We start from the raw sequence: 11348 nt of genomic DNA, 5'->3' as shown, positions 1-11348 counted from the left end.
AATAAATCTCCTTTATAAGTCTTGTCGGTGACTGCTGTTAAAAACGCGAGGTGGGAGAGTGTAGCTCACAGCGGGCCTAGTTATCGCGTGTGCTTTCATCTTTTAAAGTGCTGAAAAGGCATATTTGTTCGATTGTTAAAGCAATATGTAAGTCAGACATCTGGAAGCAAGGGTTTCAGAATTAGAATATACGCTATATTACAATTCGTTTTACAAGTTATTACAAATACATGTAAAAGGGGAAAGAAACTGTTAAATCATCTTGTTTGGCACTGCATAATTACTGGCAAAATGTTGCTGCCTGGGTTCTGGACGTTAAAAGCAGCATTTGCAGCAAACTGCCCTTTCTCAATACGCTGTCAGGCCTGCCAGATTTTTGGCATTGTAATTTCTCACATTCCTTGTCTGCTGTTCGTGAAACCACCCCAATCAAATGAAAAGTACAAAGGGTGTCAGGCTAATTAAGTGCTCTATCATTACAGCTTAGAGTCAAAACTGGAGTCAGATTTTTACAGGAAGGAGGGCCATGAGAAAGTTAATAGGCTCCCTGCTGACAGGGCAATTACAAAAGATATAGTAGCGTAAAAGGTGGAAAATGAGGAAAACAACAACAAAGACTTTAAATTATTGTCTTGTACAAACCATCAATCCTAAAAAAAAAAAAAAGAGTTACTTTTAGCAATGAGGAGAATGAAGGTAAGAATGTAACACAGTGAGAGCAATTTTTCCCCGGTGGACCATCCAGGCTGTAATTTTCTGCAGGGTCAAAAACCTGTCTTACAGTAATACAGAAATTGGAGATGTATGGGTCCTTTAATCTCCAAATATCTACAAAAATAAAAGGGCTTACTGCCAGGCTGGGGGGCGCAAACCAGCCATTGCAGGGATAGAGGAATGTAGCAAATAAGTAGCTTTTGATACCTTTTGACCGACAGAAGAATATAGCTTGCCAGTATCTATAGCTGAGGTTCTCCAAGGACCTCAGAGTGGATCAGCTTTAGAATCGGACTACAGTCTGGCAACATCTGGTGTTAGACATCCCACCAGTGTGGAGTGTCTTGATGTTAGCCAGCACAAAATAATATTATTAATCAAGTGTAATAGCTCCCTATACATCAACAGCTTTCAAAGAGAAAGTTGTTTCGGTGTATATCCACTGATAAAACATACTGGGCTGTACAAGTTGCTAAAAATATTTATCAGAAATTCTCTTCATGTTAGTGTTGCTTCTCACTGGGCAGGCTTGATAAAAAAAACAAATATCATTCAGAAATCTTACTGGATGTTTATTTACCCCTGCAGACGTAATGTAAATGTTTGGCATGTATTAGCTGTGCTCACTTGCGGGCCGGGAGGATTTTGAAACTGTGCTATTTCTGTAAGACGTGGTTTTGTTTGATTTTACATCATAAACATGGTAGGAGCACAGAGTTTGTGTAACACAGGGAGAATGATAGAGAGACAGAGCAAAACCCACAGGGAGAGGCAGTTTAAAAAGTTTTGTGTCCAGAGGAAGTGAACTGAGCACACTTTCTGTTTTCACTGACTGCCTATTTCTTGTTGATTTGTAGACTCCTCGTACAACCACAGTGTAAACCCTCAGTAAACCTACTGGACCCACTCAGGGGTGGATTAATGCAGACGCATGCTGTATGGACAAGTACTGTTAAAACCCACAAAACATTTCACTCAAGATCCCAGAGTTTCCAGTGATACCAAATTTGTCACACTGATGTACAGGGAAATGTGTCTAAAATTATGTACAAGAAAACCAAAATTGCACAGTTTTAGGATGATGAAATATGGTGCTGAGAATTATGTTGTATGTAATTTATCTGAGCAGATCTTTATGTGTCTCGTTGAGATTTGTATACAGTATCATTTTGGGGTTATTTTGTGTATGTGTGTGTGTGTGTTTTTCCCTGAGAACTAACCAGTATTTTGTTTAGTAAGATAACAACAGAAACTGTTTTTGTTAACTATGATCTGGTACAAAGACTCATTTGGCTTACAGTTAAATTAGCCAGTTACATGGAGAAAGATGAAGAGATGAGGAAAAAGACCCTTTTCAGGATAAACCTGCATAATAAATGTTATTTGAAAGTATATGTATGTACATATAATTCTGTAATCTTTAAAATTCTGGGTTTTATTAACTAACTACGTACAGTACATACAGAAAAAGCATGTGAACCCATGGCGTTGCATGGTTTTCTGTATTAAAAATGACTGTATTAAAAAAAACATTCACAGTTCTGGAAGAAAAAGAAAGTGAACCCTTGGATTTAATAACTGGTCATACCTCAACAAGCACTTTTAGTAGCTGTTGATCAGACCTGTTCAGGAAGAATTTTGGACCATTCCTCATACAGAGCTGCCTAAGCTCAGACATATTCTATAGGATGTCCAGTGTGAACAGCTCTCTAAGCTCATTCTGCAGCACTGCTATAAAGTTACATTCTGCACTCTGACTGAGCCACTCCAAAAGGTGGATTTTACTTGTTTGAAGTCATGTACTTTGTCCTGCTGCATCACCCGACTTCTACTGAGCTTCTGCTGGTGGACAGCCACCCTGACATTATCCTGTAAGACGCCTTTGTAAATTTGGGAATTCATTTTTTGGGATGATGTTTTCATGTTGGTATACAGTGCACTTTTTACACCATATTTAACATTGCATATTTTCCCAAACAATTCAACCTTATTTTCATTAATCCACAAAAAACTAAAAAAAACTATTCCAAAACATGTTCCCAGTGCAACTGTGGAGAGTCTGGGTGCTCTTTAGCAAACCTCTGTTGCACATTAATGCTTTTTTCAGAGAGCAGTGGCTTCCTCTGTGGTGTCCATGGGAGGACACATGCACCACGATTTGCATATGGTAGATTCATGACCAGATTAAAACCAGAGGCAATTACTCTTTTAAGCCTTTAGCTGTGACTCTGGGCTTATTTTTATCCTCCTTGAACACCTCCAATCTTATTTCATTGACCAGATTCCAGCTTTGCCGACTCCTGACTCCAGTTAGCCTGTCGATGTCATTAGCCTTAGCGTTCACATACTTTTTCCAGCCTACACTGTGAGTGTTTATGTCAAAATTGACAAAAACAATAAAATGATTTCTGTGTTAAAATAGATTGATATACTCAGGCATACCACTGACTGCTTATTTTGCTCTTGATTTGTTTTGCATCGTGTAATATAATACAATATGGACATGTTAAAAAGGTTATACACTTGATTTTCTTTGAGGAAAAAACATTTAAGGGGAAATCAGGGTTTAGCAGAGGTTATTGAGGGATGAGAGTCCTACTCTGCATTTCTTAGTTGTTGCGGTGATTGAAACCTGTTATCTTCCTTGTTAAAAGCTCATCACTAATGCGTGTGGGTTACCTGTCAGGGTGCTCCTTGACCACCTGGTACACTTTGAGTAGGAAGGTCTCATTGCGGAAGGTGTGGCTCACACACTCCTTGTAGAGGCGAAACTCTGCTGCAGTGACGGCCTCACCGTCAGGGATCTGTGAGAGGTTGAACTTAAACTCCTTGTGGTGACGCCGCTGTGGGGAGAGCTCGCTGTCGTACTCCACTGTGGGATGGAAACACACACAAACACGTAGCGTCACAACATTATCCACATGGAGAAAAGAGACAGGGAAAGATAACACAAGGACAAGTGGAAAACTAGCTATTTACTCTCTCTGCATGAAGTAAAATGCTGTTGTGCAAGTTTTCTACTTCTGCTCATCAGAAGAAATCATGGTTAGACTGGATTTGTACTTAAACAGAGCAATTCGTCTTCTACAACATTACGTCTTTATAATGTATTTTCAATGGCTTGTCTCATATTCATGATGTATTTTCTACAAATAGGATGAAACTGCCTTGAACAGACTGGGTTTCAGTGTAAATATAAAGTAGTAATTGATGAGTGTATATCTTTCTCACGCACTACACTGAGGTCAACCATAGAAGGCTTAAAACGATCCCATCTTTTATACGTTAAGGTCTAATAGGTTTTCGTGGCTCCCAGTTTCCCTAAATAAACCCCTGTTATCATCAGTCCAAAGCAAAAGCCCATGATTTTTTCAGTGGTAGCAAACTTAGAGACATTCTGCAACCACTTCTGACAGCGTGAAATGACAAAAACCAACAAAATGCTCCCTTCTATGCTTTTAAGTGCAATATGCATCATAATGATAATGTGCTCTCCGGGGAATTGGTTCCTGTCTCAGCTAGAGGTTTTTCTCCCACAGCAAAGGGCCTGCAGAGTCAGTTTGTCAGCAGACACACAGAGCGAGAAAAGGGAAGTGAATAAAGAGGGGGCATGTTGAATGCAATTAGAAGGTCATGTACAGAAATAGCCACGCAGACATAAACAGTAAACGCTAAGCCGCAAATATGTGCTATATTCTGCACGGAAACACACGAAAAACTGGTAACATAAATGCTCAAGTACTGAAAACACACATCAATACACTCTATTCTTACTCCATCACATTCACTGATTTAAATACTTACTTGTACGCTAGACACTACCAGACACACTGTATGCACAATCCATCATCTCCACTCCACTCAGTGCAGCGAGGTTCAGCAGGCTGTGGTTTTACCACCAGACTCTACTAAGTGCAGGCCAACTGGGAAACAGCTGGATGTATACTGCGGTGCGACCGAACATAAATGTCCAACATCATGCATTTACCTACATTTATCTTCTGCTACTGCCGCTGCAGCTGCTCCAGCCAGACTAGCTAACCTGGTTAGCTTAACAGAAGCAGTAGTTTGCAATTTCCAAAAATGTCTAACTATTGCTTTAAAAGTGCAACCTCAGATGACTAAGGAAGGAAAATTAGTAGGAGAGAAAACATACACACATTCAGTCTCTTTATCAATGTTGCCTGATGACTTAATAGATGGAAACTGGAAACATTGTGGAGTCTTCTTTCTTTCTACATTAACCCAACTCACGGCTTCATAATTTGCTTATGTCCAGCAGTTTCAGACATATTTAATACATGTAAAGGGCTGGTATACATGTATATGTTTGCTTTTTTTTGACAGACATTTCATTTTATTTTGAAGATTCACTTGGATACTTTTACAGCCCAAACCTGAGGTAACAGAAATTTTGTTTTATACCTGTGCCAGGCTTGTGAAAACCTTCTGGTTTAATTTTATGATGTAAGGACCAACCCAAAATGGCCCAATGACACATTTTACTCCCTGAGTCATAGCCATCTCCCAAAAAATGCCAGCCCCACCTTGTACCCACACCTAGGAAGGTCAAAGCTCTCCTTATCCCCAGACATTTACAAGTTTACAAGTAAATGCTGAACCCAAGCAACACACTGAGCTGAGAGTGCTGGGGAGGGAAGACATGACATTCTGGCTTCATTGCATATGAGGAAAAATCAAAATCTGTGCACTGTGTCTTGGTCAAAACAAATTATGATAACTGAAGGATCTCAGTTCTCAAACACTTTCCACTGAAGCAAAGGAAACCACCAAGACAACGAGTCGTTCTTCACATCGGCGTCAGCGTGACTTTTATCAGATGTGACAGCGGCCATTTCATCATCTTACTCCACAAGCTGCCACACACGCAAACGCACAGATGTTGCAGTAACTGTGTGTGATACTGGGTCTGGTCTTGCATTGAGGGGTGGATAGATCAGCTAAGCTTCTGTGAATGTGTGTGCGGAGGCCTTCAGCAGAGGTCATGGTACTCTAAATGACTTTACAACCCTCCCTCCAACACCCCCGTGCTTTAAGACCAACAGCTTCAAATTTCATGTTTCCTATTTAGGAGTCTACTGGCTTTTCAGCACAAAAACTCTGATAAACTTTTAACTTATTGTAGGAAGAGTCCCACATCAAATAATGTTTACTATGTTTGCTGTATTGTTTGTTGAGTACACCTGTACTAAAAAGCTGAAATTCTAACTTGAGAGCCTTATTATATAAATGCAACATGTGCATTCCTCTAACTTCCTTGCAGCTATTAATAAAAAAAATGAGTAGCCAGAACTGTGCCTAAACACACATATACACACAATCTAGGAGTTGTCCAGTATGGCCACTTTCTTCCAGTAACTAGCTCCACTGAAGCAACAAGGGTGTTGACAGTCTGGTCCTAGAATTCAACTTGCAACTTTTTATACTTTACACTTCCTCAAAAATGTTACAAAACCTAATATAATCACACAAGAGGAATGGAAAAGGGGAGAAAACAGTTTTCACTGAGATGAAAAATGTATGCACTCATTTTATCGGGGTTTTAATGAAATTCACAGGACACATCTCTTTTGAAATTTATTCCCGTCACATCCTAACAAAATCTCAAGGCACTCAAGGCGGCTCACTGAACAACTCACCAGCCTGTTCAAGTGAAATAAATCTTTTTTTTCTAATCTCAGGGAAGGGAGTTGTTTTGAACAATGTCCAGATGAAGACAAGCAATTAAAACTATGAAATATACAGAGAGCCACAGTCTCACATCTCTTATATCTAACACTTTATCACCGCAGCCCGATGCAAAGCGGCCTGGGAACCGCACTATTAGCAGCTAAGAGGCATTCCAGCTGCTTCCCGACCTTCTCAGCTTGAAATTCGATTGAAAGCCACTGAGGTTTTGCATCTAAAATCAAAGGGAATTCTATATACAAGGGGCATAACCTCTGTGCTAATCGACCATGATGTGAGCTCTGAGATAGGAACACACAGAAGGGAAAGGGGATTTATATTTGGATGATTCAAGGAGGAATTTATTCAAAGTGATTCTAAAGATGGGGAGAAAGTGATTATATTGGTGATGTGGTGCAACAGTGTTCACTGGAAAATGTGAGAAAGAGTGCCAAAGTATCATACATGTGTGAATACTAATCTGTAGGTGTAAATTATGGTTTTGTTTTATTACCACACTCTCATCGTTGGGTCACCATTTCATGAGAAAATACACAAAGGAATGAAAAATAACAAAGTCAGTTTTCATTTAAACAGTCCACGATTTTCTCTTTCATTCTCAACCCCTTGAACACACACACGCAAACACACCAAGGCGGCCAAGGTTAACCAGAAAACCTGAAAAAAGTGGGGAAATTTTCTGATGATTCACCTAAACACTGTGGGTGATTTAATCTACTACGAGAAACAGAGAAACAAGGTGGAAAGAGAAAGTGGGAGAGGAGAGGAAATTATGACTGTTGAATGTTGATACAGAGAAAGACAGAACATATGAATGAAAGTTTTGAGGGAGGAAGAAGACAAAGCAAAGGAAATGGATTAAGGAATGTTTTTTGTGGAAGAATTTTTTTTTTTTTTGGGGGGGGGGGGGTTGATTGATTTATACAATTGGATAAACTGAATGGAACGGGAACACAGCAAAATCTGTATGTCAATATAAAGAAAGTTTATGCCAGTTAAAATGACACTGGAGAAGAAGATAACAGGGGAAGAAGCGGATAAGACGCCAAGACCAGACGAAAAAAGACAAAGTCAGTTGTCAGAGAGAGGAAGATAGAGAGACCAAAGGCGCAAAAAATGGGGGGAGAAAGGGAAAGACATGTCTGGGATGTAACAAGAGGAGGAGAGAAGGAGACACTTCGTGACAGAAAGAGAATGAGATTTTTTGCTTTCATAGGAGTTATTCTCCCGTTTCTCCACCTCCGCAACATGTGGCTCGGCCGCTCTGTCCCTGCTGCTGTAGGTATTACAGCAACCCACACACAAGCACAGACACACACCACCCACCTGACACTGAGAATTATTTGCTTTCACATGTGTTCATATGGTTCTTATATTCACAGTCTGCACTTGCTGGGTGGTTATTAGTATATGTCATGAGTTATAATGTTGTTTTGTGAATATGAGTTGAAATTCAGAACTGAAGATATTAAAATGTACATGTCATACGTGTCAGTATTTGGAAGAAAAGTCTAAAAATGGCTAACACTTAAGCATGACTTGTCATAAACTGAGAAGCATGCCCCTTAAAGAAGCAAAGGATACTTTAAAATGCATGTTTTCATATCAAAATACCTTATCTTAGTATTTTGGACGTTAACAGTAATAGTTAGTTTCGATGCATATTATTTTTCTTACTGCATGTGAAATGGAGAGTGCAGAGTTACTGCTTAGAGGGCCTGGTTTAGATCCCACACACCTAAAACCTACCCTATCCCCCATTTATTTGTTTACAGGTCAATCTTGGCAGGTCCAAAATGGTGGCCAGCAGCTAATGCTGGATCTGCATATACAGTATACGTGTATCTGCTGAAAGAAAGACAAGCGAGTCAAACTTTGAGACAAAAGGCTGTGTGTATAGAAAGAGGCAGGCTGGATGAGTGCACAAACAGGCAGACAAGACAGAGGAAGAGATAAAAGTGAATCTGACAGTGAGTGATAACCACAACCTCTGGAGTAAAAATGATAAACAGCAGTCAACAGACACAGTTTGTGAGGCTGCAGCAGCAAAATTTGGAGGCATGATGGAAAAGTAAGAATAAGAAAAGAGCGGAGAGTGGGATGAAAGCTATAAGTAGAAGGAAGGAAGACAGACAAATTCAAATCTTGGATGTGAAGCAGAAAAAGCAGGACTGTGCAGGAGAGGCCTGGTGGTGGTTGACAGGCTGACTTGTATGTGGTCTGTGGTTAGTGGTCAGTGCTTTAGCTCACACTCCTGATGCTGCCCAACCAAGAGACAGCTGGCGAACGGCCGTCTGCATCAAATCCCTCCTGCTTTCTTGCACACGTCCCACAACCACAGAGCAAAACAAACAACAACCACCTCCCCAGGCCAAAATACTTTTTCGCCCTTCATCAACACTCAGTTGGTAAAATTAACTACAGGTAACATTACACATAGGTTTTCTCCAAAGTAATTATGTCATCAGATAATATCTGCCTGTTTTAAAGTGGGGGTTACTGAGGGCTTTTAGCCTCCAAACTTTCCATCCACCAGAATAGGACACAGTTTTGGTCCCCACAGGCATGGCATTGTGGGTGGGCCTAACGGGCCTGGGCCCACGTACCTGTACAACTGCCCCATCCTAAATGAACGGGAGAACCTGTATTTTCTATATTTTTATTTTTTAATTATTAAAACTAACATTTAAACATACAATAAAAATGTTTTTAAATAATGCAGATGCAGTCACTCTACCTGCAAATGCAGTTTCTGTTGAAACTAGAAGAACCTAGAAAACAAATGTAGGCAAGACGAGAGGTAAATCTGAAAACTCCTGTCTGACTTGAATGTCTCTGCATGCCTTGAAAGCATAGACCGATAATAATCCACCCAGATCATCCAAACAAGACAGTATTTCCTTGAATATAATCAAAATGTCAGCAATCTGAATAAACATGATAGATAGGATATTATATATTTCACTTATAACGCAATTTGAGGCAATGTACCACGTGTGCTTCTTGTACTTGAAATGTTTTGGAAAATATTTCTAAAGTGTCACAAACAATCAGACACTCTAGTCGCCTTCCAGAGCATTATATCACTCATTTCTGCTTTTATGAGACTACCATTTGGAAAATCATCAAAGGAAAGAAAACATTATTGACTTTTGTAATTAAAAGGCCCAGGCAAAATTACTTTGGCCATTCCAAAATTGAAATCCTGGTGCTGTCTGGTCCACAGAATTTAAGAATTTAATCTGACACCAGCAATACAATATCTAGCTGTATGTCAAATTAGCTAACATAAGCTAACATATATGCGACTGGTTATACCAGAAGTAGCGTGTCTATACAGGAAGTTTCAGCCATGTTTTTTGGTCATCCATCTCAGAGAGCAGATGCACTCCTACTTCAGTTAATCCAGCTGTCTACAGAGGGTGCATTACGGCTCTCATTTTACACACTATATGCATGTAAAGACCCAATGCATATTTTTGCGCTTTAAGTCTATTTTATACTTCCATTTTCTACACATAACTACAGTGATTGTGTTGGGCTCTGAGCACTGCCAAACACTGGTGACCTACATTCAATAATATTCTTGAAAGCCTCACTGTACGTCTCCTGTGTATACACAGTGTAAGGTCTTGTGAATGTGTTGAACTAAGTAAGGGTGTGTCTCCTTTCCTATGAGAAATCAGGTGTTCTTTTTTCCCTCAAAAAAATTAAATAGTGTCACTTAAAATAGATAATAGACTTTTTTTAATTTCTAAAAAGTGCACTGGTTCATACTAAGTGGATGGGAAATGAGATCAAGAAATCAGACCACTTTTTTTAAACTGATCAAAAATACTGTGTTTAAAACATCAGCATAAAGCTAACTAAAGATCCTTCATGCCTGATCCTTCTAATAGGAGAGCTTGATTTGCACCTTGTCATCCTCGCCAAATAAACTACACTGATGTGATCTGTGAGATCTGTGGAGATCTGCTGTGGACCAGGTGCATCAAAATAGCAGGCTATTGGTTTGTCAGGGAAATTTTCCAGAGCACAGGGCACCTTAATTTAGCAGAAACACATTTACTGAGACCTTGGAACAACTCAACCTGAGCAATGGAAGTTTACGTGCAATATGTGGTCCAAGGAGTTGAGAAAGTCTTGCAGACGGTTGGATAGATGGACACCCAAAAATAAATATCTCTGGCCAACGGAGCAGCTGCATGATAAAAGCTCTAATGTTAATTGCAAGTTTGTGAACTCCCATCTCCTGCATGAAAGTTAGACACGCTAACATGCTCGCCCACCACCACAATTTCCACACCCTTTTTCCAGAAGTCCTTCATGCATTGGCTCTGAACATTATCTTTGGATGTAAACCTGTAAGCCACACTCATCTTTTTTCCCCTCAAAGCTCTATCGCATAATGCACACAACCCAAGGTTTACACTGCCTCTTCCTCTTCATCCGAACAGGAAAGAGTGGATGTTGACATTTGGTTTGTGAGACAGGTTAAACACTTATGCTCTGGTTTACTGCCATTGTAGCAGACATTTCATTTTTTCCCCTCAGTGTCTCCTGGAAGAAATCAGATGATTGCAGCCCTGTTAAAGAAAGGAACCATTGACCTTACTGAACTGCTATGGGAACGAGAAGCCAGTGTAGCTGAAAAAATAACAGTGTGAGTCTTCCTCTGCTGTACAGCAAACATTCCACTATCTTCTCAGTAACCGCTCTTTGTGGGGTTTCATGCATGAAGCATGACAAAATCCCAAAGACCCTCATAAAAATCTCTGCTTTCTAATTAAATCTGTAATTTACTATTTCCTCTGACCCGTAATGCACCACAGTCAAAGAGAAGCAATGAGAGGGAGAAAAGTAAAGAGAAAGTGCACGCGGGAAGGGAAGGAGAATAAAAAGGCCGACATTTTCGCAAACACCCC

The 11348-nt window shown here is 39.9% G+C and overlaps 1 protein-coding gene across 4 annotated transcripts in view; it reads right to left on the bottom strand.

Moving 5' to 3' along the window:
* The window catches only part of bmp6 (bone morphogenetic protein 6), an 85483-nt gene that overhangs the window by 13485 nt on the left and 60650 nt on the right, over window positions 1–11348 (bottom strand). The window contains exon 2 of one of the 4 annotated variants that reach the window (XM_051066946.1): window positions 3394–3586. The exons of the other annotated variants lie outside the window; for them this stretch is intronic. Within the exon in view, the coding sequence (XP_050922903.1) occupies window positions 3394–3586 (193 nt within the window). The remainder of the gene's footprint in view (window positions 1–3393; window positions 3587–11348) is intronic. 4 annotated transcript variants of the gene reach the window in all.

The sequence above is a fragment of the Lates calcarifer genome, linkage group LG24 (assembly GCF_001640805.2).
Source record: "Lates calcarifer isolate ASB-BC8 linkage group LG24, TLL_Latcal_v3, whole genome shotgun sequence".
Taxonomy (NCBI): domain Eukaryota; kingdom Metazoa; phylum Chordata; class Actinopteri; family Centropomidae; genus Lates; species Lates calcarifer.
The sequence above is the reverse complement of the archived record's forward strand: the minus strand, read 5'-3'. Positions and strand labels throughout refer to the sequence as shown.